The sequence below is a fragment of the Orcinus orca genome, chromosome 19 (genome assembly GCF_937001465.1).
Source record: "Orcinus orca chromosome 19, mOrcOrc1.1, whole genome shotgun sequence".
Lineage (NCBI taxonomy): Eukaryota > Metazoa > Chordata > Mammalia > Artiodactyla > Delphinidae > Orcinus > Orcinus orca.
The window spans coordinates 47808760-47828324 of record NC_064577.1 but is presented as its reverse complement, the minus strand read 5'-3'; the positions used below and the strand labels follow the sequence as shown (position 1 = coordinate 47828324).

The window sequence follows — 19565 nt, the reverse complement described above, 5'->3', positions numbered from 1 at the left end:
AACTAAGCCCTAAGAAAAGTGGTTAGAAAATGTCAGAATGTGAAAAAAACCAAATGCCTTTGTATCCCCAAACCAGAAGATTAGATTCTCACCCTGAAGCAACCCAGTGCCAAAGATCAAGTCAAGGGGGCTGCTTTTAGTATCAGCTGGCCTCAAGGTAGTCAGTACTGAATTGAGGAGAGAAAGAGGGCTGAACACAGAAGGAAGTAAATAAAGAGGAAAAGTTAACTACGTCCAGAAATCTTGAGTGTGGTTACTCCTACCTAAAGCTGAATAGAAGCAAAGAGTCCAGAAACGTACTAAGTTTTGACGGAATTGTATTTCTAAACAAACCACAAATCTGGCTTTCAGACCCCATGACTGATAATCACAGTCATCTGTGTGGCCCCAACCCTGCACCAGCAGGAAGTGAGCGGTGAAAGCTCTGCCAAAGAAAGCATGGTCTCCAAAGCTCAATCATAGAGGACCGTGAACAAGGAAGAACTTCCCAGAGAAAAAGGCCTTAACGGTGCCTTGAGGAATGACAGGCAAAGAATTTACTTCGAGAGCAGAACCAGGGGCAGCCAGAGGGCTAATGGAGGTATTACTCCACCACATGACAGGAAATCACCACAATTCCTACCTAGAAGAATTTGATAACTGCTATGGATCAGTGATTATTGCCTATTTTTCATTCTTCTTTTTACCAAATGGGAGTTATCCTGTTCCTACTCCACCACTGTATATGGCGAAAGGAGGAATCACAAGGGGCAGGTAACTTGTATTCTAGGTCACTGGCCCATAAAAAGCCACATGTACATGTAACAGAGAGGACTGTACATTACCTAGAGAGTTGGACTTTGGGCTGAATATAGCAACTAGGTGGGACTTTGGGCTGTCTTCTTTGGGGAAAGGCTAAGAATGTTCCAAGGGTGACAAAAAGGGTGTGAAAGGATAATGGGTAGCCAGAGGAGCAGACACAGATTGTTAAATGCCCTCCAGTAATTTTTCATTGCGTCATCCATTTAGTAACAGAATCTCCTGAATTTCAGCTGAGCATATGGCCACCCAGCTAGTGACTACAATTCCTAACATCCCTTGCAGCTAGGTGTGATTGTGTAACTGAATGTTGTCCAGTGAAAAGTGAGCAGAAGTAATACGTGTGACTTCTGGCTCATATTTTTATATGCTTGCCTTCCAAGTCCTCTCTTTCCCCCTCCCACAGGCTACAGTGTGAACATATTCTTGCGAGCTAGCTTTAATCATAAGGTAATGACACCCTAGAACAAGAGTTGGCAAACTTTTTCAGTAAGGGCCAGATAATAATTATTTTCAGCTGTGTGGGCCATATAGTCTCTGTCACAACTACTCAACTTTGTCACTGCAGTGATAAGGCAGCCACAGATAATACATAAATAAATTAGCATGCCGTGTTCCAATAAAATTTTATTTATAGGGACTCCTCTGGTGGTGCAGTTGTTGAGAATCCGCCTGCCTGTGCTGGGGACATGGGTTCGATCCCTGGTCCAGGAAGATCCCACATGCCGCGGAGCAACTGAGCCCGAGTGCCACAACTACTGAGCCTGTGCTCTAGAGCCTGCAAGCCACAACTACTGAGCCCACCTGCTGCAACTACTGAAGCCCACGCACCTAGAGCCCATGCTCCACAACAGGAGAGGCCATTGCAATGAGAAGCCCACGCACCGCAACCAAGAGCAGCCCCCACTCGACACAATTAGAGAAAGCCCACACGTAGCAATGAAGACCCAATGCAGCCAAAAGTAAAATAAATAAATAAATATTTTTAAAAAACACAAAAAACAGAAAAAAAAATTTTTTATTTACAAAAACAGGTGGCAGGTTGGATTTGGCCTGCTAGTTGTAGTTTGCTGACTCCCCTGCTAGTAATAGCAAAGCAGTAAACCGGGGTCCCTGGCACCAGCTCATCTCTGAACTATGATGAGAGAGAGAAATAGAACTTGCACCTTATTTAAGCCACTGTACTTTGGAGGCCTCTTTACTACAGTAGTTAAAGAATCAATCTTAATACACACACAAACACACACACACACACACGTAGAAATTAAACTTAAAACACAGATGACCATATATTCAGCTTCTTTGGAATCAGGGAGAAAAAAGATGGAAAACATATCTCCAAATAGATGAAGATTGAGTCAAGGTTCCAGAAAAGACCATGTTCAGACTCCTAAACTACAGCTATTTCCAAGGGACCCTGTAAAACAGCTGAGAGATTATTTTCCATACAAAAATATAGACTATGTAAATTTTAAAGATACTTAGAGGAACTTTTAAGAGACAATGGACTTGAACAAATTCATCTGAAGACTAAAGGATAATCAATCTAGAAAATGCAACTACCTGCTTATCATGAGCTTGTTAAAGAACCAGACAATAAGATTAAAAAATCTCAAAACATTTCTCTTCATTATCCCTACTCAAAATAGTACACTGATTTTTTGTCAAAAGCATTAACTAGAGTTTGAAGTGTTCACTGGTATCTCTACTAGAGGGAGAATAGGAGAATTTTTATTTTATTTTTCCTCTAGGAAAAGGATATAATCTTATCAGTTATCCAGAACCACCGCTTGAAATTCCACTATTCTCAGATTGGCATATGAATTAAATGAGTAGTAGTTTTGTGTAAGAAAACAAAAATTAGAGCTTTTCATATACATACCTGTTCCATATGCTCAAATACTGCTGGAGTAGCAATAGCAGTAGGTGCCTCTTCAATAATCTTCTGATGCCTGCGCTGTACAGAGCAGTCACGACCAAACAAAGAGATAGCGTTGCCATACTGATCTGCTAAGATCTGCACCTCCAGATGACGAGACTGTTTGGCTAGTCTCATCACAAAGATAGGAGATCCAGGGACTTCAGCTTGAACCTAGATTAGAATAGGAAATAGAACAAATTCTTAAGTGGTAAGCACTTTTTCTATCTTGATAAGCTCCTTCCATTTCAACAGGCAGATGCCTAGAAGTGTCAGGGACCATGTTAATCATTAGAAATACAAAAATAAATAAAATATAGCTCATGCTCTCATCCTTCTTAAAGATACTGCATTCTTAGTTATATAACCAATATTAACTGATAAATACAAAAATGTATGAACATCCAGTGTGTTACAAGGGCAAAGAACAAATATTTTGAAAACACACACACACAAATTCCACAAAAGGGCAAAATACTGCCATCAATTCCAAACAACAAATGTACAACTTGTTCTAGATACTTTCCTGGTTCACATTTCATTATATACAGTATTGTTGTAGTCAAAGGACTTTCATCTTCAGTTTTGAAGCATACTGTCACTAGATACAGAACTCGACACTAGCAATTATTTTCTTTCAGCACTTTAAAGATACTGCAATGTTTTCTGGTTTCCACTGTTTCTACTGAGATGTCAGCTATCAATCTTACTGTTACTCCTTTGAAAGTAATCTTTTTTTCCCGGCTGCTTTAGGATTTTCTCTTTTCTCTGTCTTTTTAGGGGAGTGGAGTGGCAGATTTACTCTGATAAACTTAGATGTGGTTTTCTCTGTACTTCTCCTTGCAGGGCTCATAGTGTTTTTTGAATCTGTGCTTAGTATCTTTTCAAGAAATTCTTAGCCATTAGTTCAGAAAAATTCTTAGCCATTGTCTCTTCAAATATTGCTTCTGCTCCATGATTTCTTCAAACATTGCTTCTGCTCCATTTTCTCTCTCTTCTCCTCTGAGACTCAAAGTACACATTAGATCATTTCACTGTCTTTTATGCTCTGTATCTCTTATGCTTTGTTTTGCTATATAACAAGTTACCTCAAAACTCAGTGGCTTGCTTAGGACACCAACCATTTTATTTGCTCATGATGCTGTGCTCATCTTGGCAGTTCTTCTGGTCTTGCTATAGTCATTCATGTGCATATCATCATCTGGTGGCTCGAGTGGGGCTGAATGGTCTCATGCAAATGTCTGCTGACTTGTGTTGACTGTTGGCCAGTAGGTCTACAGAGCCTTGACTGGAACAGCTCATCTCTATTGCATGTGGCCTCCATCCTCCAGTAGGCTAGACCAGGCTTCTTCAATGCAGTGTTCCAAGAAGAGGGTGAGGGCAGAAGCTGCAAGGCTTCACAAGCACTAGCCTCTAGAACTTACACAATACCACTTTGGCCACATTCTAATGGTCTAAGCAAGCCACAAGGCCAGCTAAGATTCAAGGGGTGAGAAAAGAGATGCCACCTCTTAATGGGAGGAAGGTAAAGTCACATTGCAAAGGGATATACATTCAAGAACAGGAGAGGTTATTGCGGCCATCGCTGCAAACAATCTACTATGGTCCGCCCTCTGGCCACAATAATTCACATACCTCCCACATGCAAAATAGACTCACCCCCTCCCAAGACCCCCAAAGTCATCCAATCATGGCATCAGGCTTGAGGTCCATTTTCTCATAAGTCATGTCCACAAGCAAAAGAGACTCCTTGGGTGCAGCTCGTCAGGTGCTCTTTATCCAAAGATCTGGGAACTAAAAAGACAAGTTATCTGCCCCCAACACCCCCAACATTTAATGATGAGATGGGGAGAGAATAACTGTAAAAGATACTCCTATTCAAAGAAGAAAGGACAGGAGGTACATAGCAGTCACTGGTCCACAGCAATTCTGAAATCCAGACGGGCAGATGTTGTGAGGTTCCCTTACTCCAGGGGCATGGAATTTTTTTTGTTGTTTGCTGTTTTTTACTACGGTCTTGTTCTGCTCCCTGTGAGTGGTTTCCTAATCCATGGGTCCCCTCTGCTCTTAGCTGCCCTCTGGGCTCCTGGCTCCACAATCTGAAAAATCTTTTTATTATTAGAAATTACTAATGTTTACAGCTGAACAATTTTTCCAGTCTGCTTCCTATTCATAGAAAATCAAAGTCCCAGAGGCCTCTTTGAAGTCTGAACTGTCTCTGTCCCTTTAGTCCCTTTGGTGCATTTATCAACAGAAGTCTCTCAAAAACTTTGTGGTTTTCCTATGAATCATATTGGAAATTCACTACTTGCGCCAAAAACATATCCATAACTTTTCTGCACAGACCTCTCTGTACCTCGGGTTTGTCAGGCTGCTGTGGGACAACATCTTTAAAATTCTTAGAAGCCCTTTTTTTCTAGCTGAGAGAGTAATCTACCAGGTACTGTCTTAAGTATTTCTGAGGTCTTAAAGGATCTTCCAGGCACTCTTGATTTGGTCTGTACTCTGAAGTCATTTTTTACTTTGAAAATCTTTTGCCAGCTGGAGAGATTGGGAATGAGAAACAGTTCTATTTTCAAACTCAACAAGTTTGAAACACCTTCTTTAGTTCATCCCTCTTTACAGTTCCTTAGCAAAAGCAACCAAAAGCATTCAACAGACACTGTTAACACTTTATCTAAAAAGATCTCCTTAACTAGGTCTACAAGTTCACTAAATACAGTCTCTACCTTCCAAGTTACCTCAGGTAATTGTTCCATCATTACAGAACATGGGTTACCTTTTCCCTCACTGCCTTTCCATCCCACACTAAAAGTTTGTTCACCATTCTTCCAGCCTTCATTAACAACCACCTTACCATTTTTCCAGCCTCCACCTATGAGCCAGTCTCAAAGCCAATGCCACATATTTTACTTTTTTGTTAGGGCAGTATTACACCTTTAGGTATCAATTTCTGGGTCAGTTATTCATTGATGCCTAACAAACCACCAAAAATTTAGTGACTTAGGACGCTGACCTTTTTCTTTTTTTTTTTTAATTTGCTCACAGAAATTTGAGCTGGGCTCAGTTGGGCAGTTTTTCTGCTGATCTTGGCTTGGAGCCACTCATGTAGTTAGTCATCTGGCAACTTGACTGGGGTTGGATGGTCTAACGTGGCCTCACTTACATGTCTCAAAGGTGCTGGTGACTGTTAGGTCTAGGAAGTCTCAGTTGGGATAACTCATCTTTGCTTTGTGTGGCCTCTCTTTTCCAGAAGGCTAAACTGGGCTTTTAACAAGGCAAGTCTAAGGCTCATTCCAAAAGGGCAAGGGCAGAAACTACAAGACCACTTGCAGTTTAGGCTTTGGAACTTGCACACCATTTCTACCACATTCTATTGGTCAACCCAAGTCACAAGGCCAACCAAAATTCAAAGGATGGGAAAAAAAGACTCTATTTCTTGATGGGAAGAAGGCAAAATCATACTATAAAAAGGTGTGTAGGGCTTCCCTGGTGGCACAGTGGTTGAGAGTCCACCTGCCGAGGCAGAGGACACGGGTTCGTGCCCTGGTCCGGGAGGATCCCACATGCCGCGGAGCGGCTGGGCCCGTGGGCCATGGCCATTGAGCCTGCGCGTCCGGAGCCTGTGCTCCGCAACGGGAGAGGCCACAACAGTGAGAGACCCGCATACCGCAAAAAAAAAAAAAAAAAAAAAAGGTATGTATATAGGGGATGGGAGGAGTTAACACGGTCATCTTTGCAAATACTCTCTCACATGCTCTTTTCTGTATTTTTCATCCTTTTTGTCTCTTCATGCTTCAGTCTGAATTTTCTTCTGACCTATCATCCAGTCACTAGTTCTCTCTTCAACTGCATCTAATATGCCATTAAACTCCTCTATTGACTTAATTTTAGTTATTGCATTTTCAGTTCTAGAATTTTCATTTGCTACTTCTTTATGGTTTCCAGTTGTCTGCCCAAATTCTCAATCTTATCTTTAATTTCCTTGAATACATTAAATATAGTTACTTTAAAGTCCTTGCCTGATGGATCCATTATCTAAACCCTCTGTGGGTCTGTTTCTATTGGCTTTTATTTTTCTTGATTTTCAATCACATAATTTGAAACGCTTGCTTATTTTTTAAATTTATTTTATTGAAGTATAGTTGATTTACAATGTTGTGATGCCTGCTTATTTTTAATTGGCTGCTTGAAACTGCATTTGAAACATTAATAGAAATAATTTGAGGTTCTGGATGTTACCTTTCTCTAGAGAGAATTTATATTTGCTTCCTGCTGGTAGCTAGGGACGCTAGTAACCCTAGAACACCATGCTAGAATCAAGAGTTAAGCATTTTGAAGCTGAGATTTAGTCCCTTTGAGAACTGGTCTATTTCTAGTTCATTCTTACTCCTTCAAGATCCCAACCTAAAATGTGGGAGGTTTCCCAGGGAACCCTCCTCAGCAAACCCTACAGTCTAAGTTTTGTCCTTTTAGTCTTAGAAGACTGTTGAAAAATCTAATCAGCTTTTCAACTGCTTCTTCTCAAACTAAAGGATATCTCTAGGGAAAAAATGGCCTCAAACATGAGACCTCTCTGGGTTTCATTCTTCTCCTATATCTTAGCCCCCAAATTCTTCATTGCCTTGAAAGATCTCTAGTGCCTTAAAACAGATTTTTTTTTTTTTTTTAATTTGGCCACCTTTTCTAGTTTGCTCTCAGTGGGAGGACTGATTTGAGTTACTTAGTTAATCATTATTGGAACTTAAGGACTTTTACATAAAACTTCCTAATCTTAGTATTCTAGATATTTCAACTACTTGATTCCACAGTAATAAGTAATTTTGAATTATCTAAAGGAGTTAACATTTTAAAAAATTAACATGAGGCATGACCTGCTTATGAAATTAGAATTATTATAGAAGGAATATAAAGTAAATGACAGGTAATATTCAAATACTGACACTCAAAATAGGATAATGCAGCAAAACAATACGTTTATCACTTTCTTTGTCTAGTATATCAAATCATGGAAGACCCAGCTCACAGAGTTTTTCTCTTTAGCTCATGACAATGAAGCAAAAAGTTTGGTGCTGAATGGTTTTAAAAAAAAAAAAAAAAAGGGCAAATAATATGCAGCTAGGGGTACTAGTAAAAGATGGTACAAAGTAAAAGATGCTGGGAAAAATAAGAAAAAGTGGGAAGCTAGGAAAGTGAAAAGGCCAGAAGGTGTCCCAATTTTCCTTTTTCTGGGTATTGGTAGGAGAAAAAAAGAAGTGAGTCAAGTATGTAATGGTAACTCTGAGGGCAGGAAAAAGAGACTCCTGTCTTCGGATTCTTTCTCTAAGATTCTGAAAAGAAATCATTTCTTTGGCCTCCACGACCAACTTGTAGTATGGCCACATCCTTGGCTGCAAATCAGAGGATTAGGCAAAGAGAAAGCCTAGGTTTAGCTTTCCTGAGCCACCCTCCGTTCTCATAGAACATGCGCCTGCCACAGGGTCCCTGTGCCAGGGTGTGGTGACCATGCAGTACAGGACAGAACACATGACAGAAACTCAGGAGTCTGCAGCCAATTTGAACTGAAGTGAGGTGAAGTCAATCAAAGAGCTTGAGTGAGGCCAGACCAAGAGCATCCAGATCAGGAATTAACCGTGTCACATACATTGTCTAACGTGCCAGCAGAAGAGGGACACAAAAATGCAGAAAGGTACTGACTCTTGCTTGTTACTATGAGTTCCTATGAGCCACACAAACCATATGCAGAAGAGCTATCTGAGAAACTGAGCAATTTTATATAAGACAGAATAACTCTACTGCTTGTATTACGTAAATGAATAAAACCTTAAATTGAACTGGACATTTTATTAATTCTTTTCCCCTGCTAATAAGCAGGTAGAGGCTAGAAAGAAAGACAAGATTAGCTGTAGACAAAAAAATCTAAATATTTTCTGGACATCCAAATTACATGCATCTCTGATATACATGTTAGTTCCAATAAATAACGACAGCTTGTACTCTACCTGTCTGAAGAGGTTAGGGAAGTCATCTTCATTGTTGACTTTTCTGATCCCCTTCCCTCCTCCTCCTTCCGAGGCCTTGATCATTACTGGATATCCAACTTCCTCCGCTGCCTTCAAGAAGAAAGAGAAAAATGGAAGTGAGAATGGTATTAGTAGGGAAGGAGAAAACTGGCATTTTCTCCCTTTAAAAATGCTGTCATTTGGTAGGTCTATATATAGCAAAATAGAAAGATCCTGAAGATATACTATTAGGTGGGAAAAAAAAGTACCTGAGTAATATTTGTACTATTGGGTTGAACAAGAAGAAATTGCATTTTTTTGGTAGGTAAAAAAATGGTTGAATATTGGCAATTTTGTATGTTTCAATCTAAGATAATCCCATATAGATCAAAAACAAAGTAAAACTATATGTATAATTACGTATGCATTCACACACTTACCTATGTAAGTATAAAAAAACAAGTCTAGAAAATCCACCAGCAGTGATTTATAAAAGGAAGATGAGTAGATATAAACTTTCACTTTTTACTGTATATATTTCTGTATTATTAGAATTTCTCATAAGATGTAGGAATTTGTCTATTACCCATAATTTTTATTTTATTTTATTTTATTTTCAAGTTACCAGAGTATATACTTTCTGTCTTTATTCCATAATTTTTATTTAAAAAAAAGACAAAAAGACATACACAGTTCACTTATTATAAGCTGATGGCCTCAGCACAGCTTCTGACCCTCCGACAACATATAAGACTCAACAAATCAGGAATCTCACATATCCAGAAATTTTTCTCACTCAACTTTTTGATAAAGATAAAAATAGCAAGATACAAAAATATTAATGAAAGTAGTCAAAAAACTAATTTTCAACACATGCTCTAAATGTGCTTTTCACATTTACAGTATTTTATAATGATCAGGTGACGATCCCAAAACTTTTTGAATATTTAATTATATATCCATTAAGTAAAGACCCAGTTAAATCGAGATATACCTATTTACTAGACTACTATGCAATTATTAAAGGAATGAGGTAGCCTTTACATGCAGCGATATGGAAGATGTCCATATTATAGTTAAGGCAAAAAGTAAATTGGGGAAAAGTTAACCAAAAGTTTAAAATAACTGAGTCATTCCTTTGTCAAAACATTCCAGTCTTTCACGGTTTACGTTGTAACAATATCTAAAAAACGTGTCACCAGAAAAAGACCATTTCACATTTTAATTTTTGTCAGTAGATTACGCATGAAAATCCTTCACTCACAGTCCCATCTCTTCTCAACTCTCTTCTATGCTTATAAACAAAATTAGCATGATGAACTCAATCACTGGGTGATAAATGAAGAAACAGCCACAGTTGTGAGAAAGACTTAAAAAAAAATAGGGGGGGCTTCCCTGGTGGCACAATGGTTAAGAATCTGCCTGCCAATGCAGGGGACACAGGTTCGAGCCCTGGTCTGGGAAGATTCCACATGCCACAGAACAACTCAGCCCGTGTGCCACAACTACTGAGCCTGCACTCTAGAGCCCGCGAACCACAACTACTGAGCCCGTGTGCCACAACTACTGAAGCCCATGCACCTAGAGCCCGGGCTCCGCAACAAGAGAAGATACCGCAGTGAGAAGCCCATGCACCACAACGAAGAGTGGACCCCGCTCGCTACAACTAGAGAAAGCCCGTGAGCAGCAACGAAGACAAAACGCAGCCAAAAAATAATAATAATAAATACATAGCCCACATGATATAAGAAAAAGGCAGGCCTTTTAAAAATATATAAAAGCTCTAGGCACAGGTCATCCATTTAAAATATTTTAGAAGAATTTTAATGCCACGAGGAAAATGCTTATGTATAGGTAGAAAAAAAACTAGGATTACAAAAACAATGTATATAGTAAGACCCTAATTTTACAATTATCATAATAATTATAGTTATGGGAATCTACTAATAAAGATTATCATTATATGAATCAAAAAAGGCTGGAAGAAAATATATGAATATGTTAACAAGACTTATCTTTGGATGCTGGGCTTATGGGTTTTATCATCTCTTTTCTTACTTTCCAAATTTTCTACCAGAAAATTTTATGTTTATAACCAGGAAAAAAAGGAATTTTAACTGATAAGCAAAATAGCTAATTTCCTACAAAGGGCTTCTACTCGTTTGCAAATTATATCAAATAGAACATAGCATTAGCAATTCAATTAGAAATATTAATTCTTCTTATTAAGGAGATTACAGGATGCTTAACTTGAAATGCAAACAACAGAGCAAAATTAGTTGAGCATTCAGTGTTCCTCCTGAATTTATAACATACAAGTCAAACAAGAGTAGTGTGTTTTTCTAAAATATAGGCTCTTTCATTATCTCCTTGGAGGCATAGCTGACACTTCCAACTAATTAAAAAGTGAAAGGGGAACAAACTGGAGAGAACTATGAAGAAAGAAAAAGTAATGTTAGAGAGCCGACCTCCTTTTGCTTGGGTTCATGTTTCTACATGGACAGACAATAATTAGAGTAACAGTTTCAGCCTCTATCAGCTCCCTCCCTCACTCCTCCTCAAGGGAAAAAGAATGAATTCTGTCATTGGTCAGTTTGGAAGGAGAAACTGAGCATGTATAGCTCAGCCTTTTCCCCTTTGGGATCAGCCCATACACAGAACATATGCTCTTTGCCAGCTCTCAGTCATACAATAAACTGAATGGCAAAAGCTCTGCCTCTGTGGTTATTCACACCACCAGTAACCAGTGAGCGAGCCTGCTTAACTGACATTCAGTTTACGAATCTGACTGTTGCTACACACTTAAACCATTTTCACCATCATCTCTGTTCATAATAAAGCTGACATTTTGATCCCTCTCTGCCCGGCTTCTTGGTTCTGAACTCAAGTAGGGCAAAAAGTGTTGTTTGCCCCCAACTCCCCCTGCATGCACACAAATACTAACAGGTGGTAGAGAATAGAATCAGAACCTCCTTAAAGCTCTGATTTAACCACCTAAGAAATGTTCTGTCCAGGTGAACAGCTTGCTTCAAAACAAATTTAAATTATTTTTGTGAAACGTAGGTCACTTCCTCATTCTATAAACTATACCTCCTGGTCTTACAACCCTAATGCCATCATGGGTGTATATCGTGAACCAGGCTCCAAATCCCTGTATTTGGGACTGTAAGTGGTCCGTTGAAAAACATCACTCCCTAGAGTTAGTAACTTACCTTCAGCCCGTCATCCACATCCTTCACACAACCTTTTTCATATAGTTCCTGAGGAACATTTAAGATACGTTTTGAAAAATCATTTTCGTGCCAGTCCACACAAAGACCTGCAATAGATAACTGTGACTTAAAAGCAGCTACAAAAGCTTCTGGTTTTGTCAGTTTTCTGCTTATACATTCTTTACCTCCCCCCACTGTTTTTTTGGCAGTGCCACATGGCTTGCAGGATCTTAAGTTTCCCAACCAGAGATTAAACGCAGGCCCATGGCAGTGAACGTGCCGAATCCTAACCACTGGACCACCAGTACCTTCTTTAAAATGCTTTCATATTTATCCAAAATTGAGGGTAGATGGGAGAAAGAAGGATACCATAAAACCCTGATCAGTCCTTGGAGTTAGCAGGATTTATCTATAGCAACACCTGGCCACTTGGGTTCTGTTGCTGGAGAAAGCCAAGAGAGCTCACAAGCAGCAATTTAAAAAAATGCAAGGACATACAAGACAAACCAAACAAACAAAAAAGCATGTCAGACTTCTCACATAAACTCAGCAGGCAAAATACCTTCGATGTGTGTGTTCAGGGCTGCTCCAGGGCCAGAGGTCTGAGAAATAATTCAATCTTTATGAGCTCTTGGAAATGGAAATGGCGGTTTTATTGGCCTCAGCAGAGTCATGATTCCATACTCCCTGAATGTCCCTGTACTCAGCCACAAAGGGAATGGTATAGCCTCTCCACTCAAACAAGAACAAATTCAATGTTTTATTTTAAACTGTTTGACCCAGCCGGTCTGGAGAGGATATTGCAATCCCCCTGGAGAGCCAGAGTAACAAGAGTTCACATCTGTTCTGACTCAAGACAATGGTAGTTCCTATTCGGAAGAGGTTTTAGTGTATGTTTGCTCTCTGTGCTTCAGTACCAAAAAACAGAAGTTCATATTGTTATCAGCTATAATAATTCACAACGCACTCTTCAAGGGATTCGTCAAGAATAAATCATTTTTACAAAAAATTCATCCTTCTGCATGTCTAAAAGAAAGGTTGATTATGGACCTCATTTTTCTGCATCGAGGGCAAATGAGAGGTTGAATGGTATTAAACAAGCAAAACAAATCATCAATAGACTGTGGGCTCAAATCAAGAAAACACTGGCAAAAAAGAATAGAGGGACTTTTCTGGTGGCACAATGATTAAGAATCCGCCTGCCAATGCAAGGGACACAGGTTCGATCTCTGGTCCGGGAAAATCCCACATGCCGCAGAAAAACTAAGCCCGTGCGCCACAGCTACTGAGCCCATGTACCACAACTACTGAAGCCCGCGCGCCTAGAGACTGTGTTCCACAGCAGGAGAAGCCACCGCAATGAGAAGCCTGCACACCGCAACGGAGAGTAACCCCCACTCGCCGCAACTAGAGAAAGCCCGTGTGCAGCAATGAAGACCCAACGCAGCCAAAAATAAATAAATAAAATAAATAAATGTATTTAAAAAAGAACAGATACATGTATATGCATAACTGAATCACTTTGCTGTACACCTGAAACTAACACAACATTGTTAATCAACTATACTCCAATATAAAATTTTTAAAATAAAGATTAAATAAACAGAAAGAGAAAGAAAGGAAGGAAGGAAGGAAGGAAGAAAGAAAGAAAGAAGGAAGAAGGAAGGGAGGGAGGGAGGGAGGGAGGGAGAGAGAGAGAAAGAGAGAAAGAGAGAAAGGAAGAAAGGAAGGAAGGAAGGAAGGAAGGAAGGAAGGAAGAAAGAAAGGAAGGAAGGAAGAAAGAAAGAAAGAAAGAATACTGGCAGGCAAGCATCTGAGTAGGTGGGTTTTAGTTTTTTCTTAGTGATTCCAGTCACCTCCCAGGCAGGTTCAAAGGCCTATTCCACCTAAGAAGTCCATCTCTGAGGAAGATTCTAACCTACCCAGAGTAGATCTGAATCCACAGAACCAGATGAGTTTTCTCAGAGTTTCTCCAAATTAAGTCCCAAGATCATTTACATTACAATTTAGCATCTACATACCTGGTACAAAATTTACATTCTTAAGACATGATAAAATCACAGGTACAACAATTAAGCCAGGAGATACAAGATACCATTAATTAATGTGTATTCTATTTCTGTCAAATATCCAACACATTTTAAAGCAGGCTTAAGCCCCAAGGCCACAGTCCCAAATATTCTACCGAGCTTTTCTACACTTCAAGATACAAACAAATAATTTCTTACCACTGCCACTCCATGGAAGAGTTGGGATACCTGCAGTTTGAGCCACTATGGAAGATGCAATCTTATCCCCCAAAGCCCACATGGCCTGGCTTGGAGGACCTGAAAACAAGACAAGGAAAGAACCCTAACTGTAACATTTTGGCCTCGTTTCTGTCACATGTATTTTGTCTTCCATATAATTATTTTTGTATTTGTCTTGTATCCCCTACAGCACATATCATCAACATCAGAAACTTGATTATGGGGACTACTATGGTTTGGCTCATCTTTGTACCCTTCATAGAACCTAATGTGGTAAATTTTTGCATTCAGGGAGAATTCAATATATATAAATATATGCTGAATTAAATTCCTGACAAATGTAACTCTGATTTTATCATCTGTCATGATCCAACTTTACCATATTAACAAAGTCTTTCTTTTTTTTTTTTTTTAACCAATATCCTGAAGTAAGGACAATAAAGTTTTGGTGTTCAAGTTTAAAATATTATACTCTCCTTGGTCTTATGGAAACCCAAACGGAAGATTTACCTTTAATAGGCTTTACAAAGCATAATCATCATTGCAGAGATAGAGACACTTTGAGCCATATAACCTCAAATTTTCTCTCCGTATAGGATAGCAGAAAAGTCAGAAGAAATAGCTCTCTTATAGGAATATAATCTATATGCTTAAATGTGAAAGAAATGATTCATATTTAAGGGCACACTGCCAGCATATCCTAAGTATTCAATTATCTTTTCTATATAAAAATAAGTCATTTCTCCACATGTTTTCTTAACGTTAATGGCCAAGTTTTTAAAGGCCAGTGTTCTGGAAATCAGAGCCTCCTCCATATCTCATAGAAAAGAATCTGGGGACAAAAAACACAATCAAGATGTGGGCTTCCCTGGTGGCGCAGTGGTTGAGAGTCCGCCCGCTGATGCAGGGGACACGGGTTCGTGCCCCAGTCTGGGAAGATCCCACATGCCGCGGAGCGGCTGGGCCCGTGAGCCATGGCCGCTGAGCCTGAGCATCCGGAGTCTGTGCTCCGCAATGGGAGAGGCCACAACAGTGAGAGGCCCGCGTATCACACACACACACAAAAAAGATGCAAGATGTAAGAAATGATGAAGGGTTAAAAAAAAAAAAAAAAGAAAAAGAAATGAAGAAAAGGGTTACTCGGAGAGCTGCTGACTGATGAAAAACTAAGAGCCCAGTGCCAAAATGACAGAGAGGAACAGAAAGGCAGGAACAGTATGTCAGAAAGGCTTACCCATGAAGGCGATGCCATTTTTCAAAAGAAGTTCTGGGAGCTTAGGATTCTCAGAAGCATGACCCCAGCCAGCCCAAACTGCCTACAAGGGAACACAATATGATTCATTCTTAAAATTCATACTAAAAAGAACATGATAAACTGTATTACTTTCTACCAAGACTGGCCCTGCTCCATGAGGTACAATAGCTCCATGGCAGCCTAATGCCTAATTCAGCTTCTATGCCTGATTCTTGGCAAACTTTTCACAGAACAACAATAAGCAGTCCATTGTGGTAAAACCTCTGAAGAGGTCAAAAACAGGTTGAAACTGATATTAAGAACCAGCTAGTATTGTTGCTCTTTAGGAAACTCAGTTCATAGCCTTTCAACTAGACTCTATAGAGCCTCTTGTAGAAATGTTGGTTTTCTTCCACAGATTGAATTACTTTGGCCACCCAACTCCACCTTTATATCTAGTGGTTATACTGCCATACAAATCCCGAGTTTTTTTCTCTTTGGGCTTTAAGACACTTACCCTAAACTCCTTAACACAATGTGATAGGGAAGAAACAACCTCCTTCTACTCTACCATATTCTGGACTAAGAGTATTCCACTGGAAACAGGCAACTTTTACTTACTAGGAGGTTTGAAGGTGAAATGGATAGAATAATCTCTGAAAGACCCTTACAAACCTCTTGTTTGGATTACATTTACTTTATGTTGGCTCATTCCATTCTTTCCATCTTTCCTTTCCCTGTCTGTTATATCCCATATAAAGGCTTTTACCAACATTCCACAAAGATGCTTTATATAAAATTAAAAGTTCTTCACTGGCTATCCCCTTGTGCCCAACTGTAAAATGGCTGAATTTGGCAAAGGAAACTCTTCTCAATACCCTGTAATGGCCTCTGTGGGAAAAGAATCTAAAATAGAGTGGATAGATGTTTATGTATAACTGATTCACTTTGCTGTACAACAGAAATACAACATTGCAAATCAACTATACTCCCATAAAAATTTTTTTTTAAAAAAAAGGCTGAATTTGGATTTCGAGGAGACGCTGGCCTCTCTTACTTGTACTGGGATCCTTTTAGCAATGTCAAGAATTAATTCCACATTTGCATAGTTGTTGTTGTTTGGTCCTCCTGGCACTGGCACATAATGATCTGCCATCTTAATGTATTCTGAAAACACAAGCAAATTAACAGAGAACACATGCTTTATTTTCAGAAATGTAACAGCAGAGCAAAAACTGTGTAAAGGACAGGTACCATCATACGTAACCACAGGACAAACTGTATTAATGGGGTAATTCCCAGAACCATTTATTTGGAGTCTCTTTGTTAAGTCACAGTACTAAAAATGGTAATCTCATAGTTAGGAGCTCTTATACTACTAAAACAGCAGGTCTCAAACTTTTCACCATGTGACCTCTTCAAAGGGTTTTTATGATCCCTATATCAAGGATGATGTATCTGTCACTTAAGAGGCCCATTATTATATTCTGAGAAAAAACTCAGTGACACCTTTTATCTTTAACTTGAACTATATTCTGAGAAAGCCCTTTTCCTGGTGTAAAGCTGGGACAGAATGGGGAAACAGGGTAGAGTCTGGAGGGTCTGTAGACTGGCTAAACAGGAAAGGTTAGTTATAGGAGTCTATCAAGTGCTTGAAAAACCTTTATCTGGATGGAAAGATATTTTAAAAAGATAACTTCTTTCCCTCCTTACTTTTTTTTTTTTTTTTGGCTCAGTATCCCCTTTCAAATCTGTCACCTGATGTTTCTCTTTTCCTTTTCTGGCAGTAACTGTGGCAGAGCAGTTACAATGTGCAGGGACTGTACTAAGCACTTTATATATATTATTTCATTTCATCCTCAATAATCATATATAACATGTATTATTAGCAACCGCTTTACAGGGAATTATGGCTTGGAGCAGTTAAATAACTTTCTCAAGGTCCATCTCCACCATATTTATTATGTTTCTTATCTTGTGCTCTTAATTTTTAAAGGTTTTAAGTCCTTCTTTAAAAATTCCACTCAGAGTAAGATATGAGGCCCTAACAGTTTGTTCAGAATAAAAACAGGTGTATCATTCTCTCTGATTATGAGGGAAAGCGTGCTGATTATTTAAAAATTTAGAAAATATATCAGGATGTGCTGTTTTTTAAAAGTCAAAACCACCCATTGTCTCACGACTCAGAGATAATCAGTTCATGCTTTGATATACTAGAAACCATAAACTGCTAACCAATTTAATATATTGTGGATATCTTCCCATACTAACCAAACCACTTCAGACTCTCACTTGCAATGGGGGTGCCAAATTGCCTATACTCTCACCTATACTGGGTATTATCAATTTGAAATTTTGCCAGTCCTATAAATTTTTAAAAATCGCAATCTATTATTGTTTTGGTTTGCATTTCTTTGATTATCATTGGAATTGAATCTCTTTTCATGTGTTTATTGTTCCTTTTAAATTCTTCTTTTATGGACTATCTATTCATGTTCTCTGTTCATTTTCTTTTGAAGGGTGTCTTGTGCTCATATTACAGGTAGAAACTCTTTGCTGTTCACATGTTTTTCTAGGCTATCGCTTGTCTTTAACTACCACTCATGGAGGTAACCAGATGGCTGTTTTGGTATATGTCATTACACCTTTTTTTTTTTCTCTGACTCTACACAATGTACTTTCTTTCTATTATTATATCATGCTATCAGTCTCCTTACAGCCAACTTTTTTCTAAGCAATTGTGATGGACAGACCCATGATCCCAACTCTCCAGGTATTCATATCTTAAGTTATCCCCTCTCCTTGGGCGTGGGCACAATCTATGACTTGCTTTTAGCCAAGAGAATATGGCAAAGATGAGGAGATGTCACTTCCAAACTAACACTGCGTAAGAATGTAGCTAATCTTACTGGGACACTTTCCCTTGATGGCTTTGAGGAAGCAGGCAGTCATTTTGGGGTGGCCCACGTGACAAGGAGCCAAGAGCAGTCTCTAGCCAACAACCAGCAACACAATCAGGTCCTCAGTCCAAACAGAAAACTGAATGGTGTCAACAACCATGTTAGTTTGAAAACAGATCCATCCCAAGTCAAGCCTCAGATGAGACTGCAGCCCCAGCTGAATGCTGATGGCAACCTTGTGATAACCTGAAGCAGAAGACCCAGCTACAGAAACTGTGAGGTAATAAATGTCCATTGTTTTAAGTTGTTAAATTTGTGGTAATACTGTTACACAGTAATAGATAAACAGTGTAACAATTTGTCAGAATGCACTCAGACCAATAAATGTTATCCCACAAAATTTTTTTTAATGTTTTTATTGATTTTTTTAACATCTTTATTAGAGTATAATTGCTTTACAATGGTGTGTTAGTTTCTGCTTTATAACAGTGAATAAGTTATACATATACATGTGTCCCCATATCTCTTCCCTCTTGCATCCCCCTCCCTCCCACCCTCCCTATCCCACCCCTCTAGGTGGTCACAAAGCACCAAGCTGACTTCCCTGTGCTATGTGGCTGCTTCTCACTAGCTATTTTAAGTTTGGTAGTGTATATATGTCGATGCCACTCTCTCACTTTGTCCCAGCTTACCCTACCCCTCCCAGTATCCTCAAGTACATTCTCTAGTAGGTCTGCATCTTTATTCCCGTCTTGCCCCTAGGTTCTTCATGACCTTTTTTTTTTATTCCATATATATGTGTTTGCATATGGTTTTTGTTTTTTCTCTTTGTGACTTACTTCACCCTGTATGACAGACTCTAGGTCCATCCACCTCACTACAAATAACTCAATTTTGATTCTTTTTATGGCTGAGTAATATTCCATTGTATATATGTGCCACATCTTCTTTATCCATTCATCTGTTGATGGACACTAAGGTTGCTTCCATGTCCTGCTTATTGTAAATAGAGCTGCAATGAACATTTTGGTACATGACTCTTTTTGAATTATGGTTTTCTCAGGGTACATGCCCAGTAGTGGGGTTGCTGGGTCATATGATAGTTCTATTTTTAGTTTTTTTTTTTTAGTTTTTTTTTTTCTGGGGGGGGGTACGTGGGCCTCTCACTGTCGTAGCCTCTCCCGTTGCGGAGCACAGGCTCCGGAAGCGCAGGCTCAGCGGCCATGGCTCACGGGCCCAGCCGCTCCGCAGC

General features: G+C 39.2%; 1 protein-coding gene across 17 annotated transcripts in view; it reads right to left on the bottom strand.

The window, feature by feature from the left end:
* ACACA (acetyl-CoA carboxylase alpha) overlaps positions 1-19565 on the bottom strand; it is a 283052-nt gene that overhangs the window by 164410 nt on the left and 99077 nt on the right. For 16 of the 17 annotated variants that reach the window (XM_033431572.2, XM_004271716.4, XM_033431570.2 and 13 more), the window contains 6 exons: positions 16471-16580; positions 15414-15495; positions 14159-14257; positions 11931-12037; positions 8719-8829; positions 2681-2890 (listed from right to left, as the gene is read on the bottom strand). In XM_033431572.2, coding sequence (XP_033287463.1) covers positions 2681-2890; positions 8719-8829; positions 11931-12037; positions 14159-14257; positions 15414-15495; positions 16471-16580 — 719 coding nt within the window. Of the gene's footprint in view, positions 1-2680; positions 2891-4375; positions 4510-8718; positions 8830-11930; positions 12038-14158; positions 14258-15413; positions 15496-16470; positions 16581-19565 lie in introns of those variants that run through there. The other variant, XM_033431582.2, reaches the window with a different exon arrangement.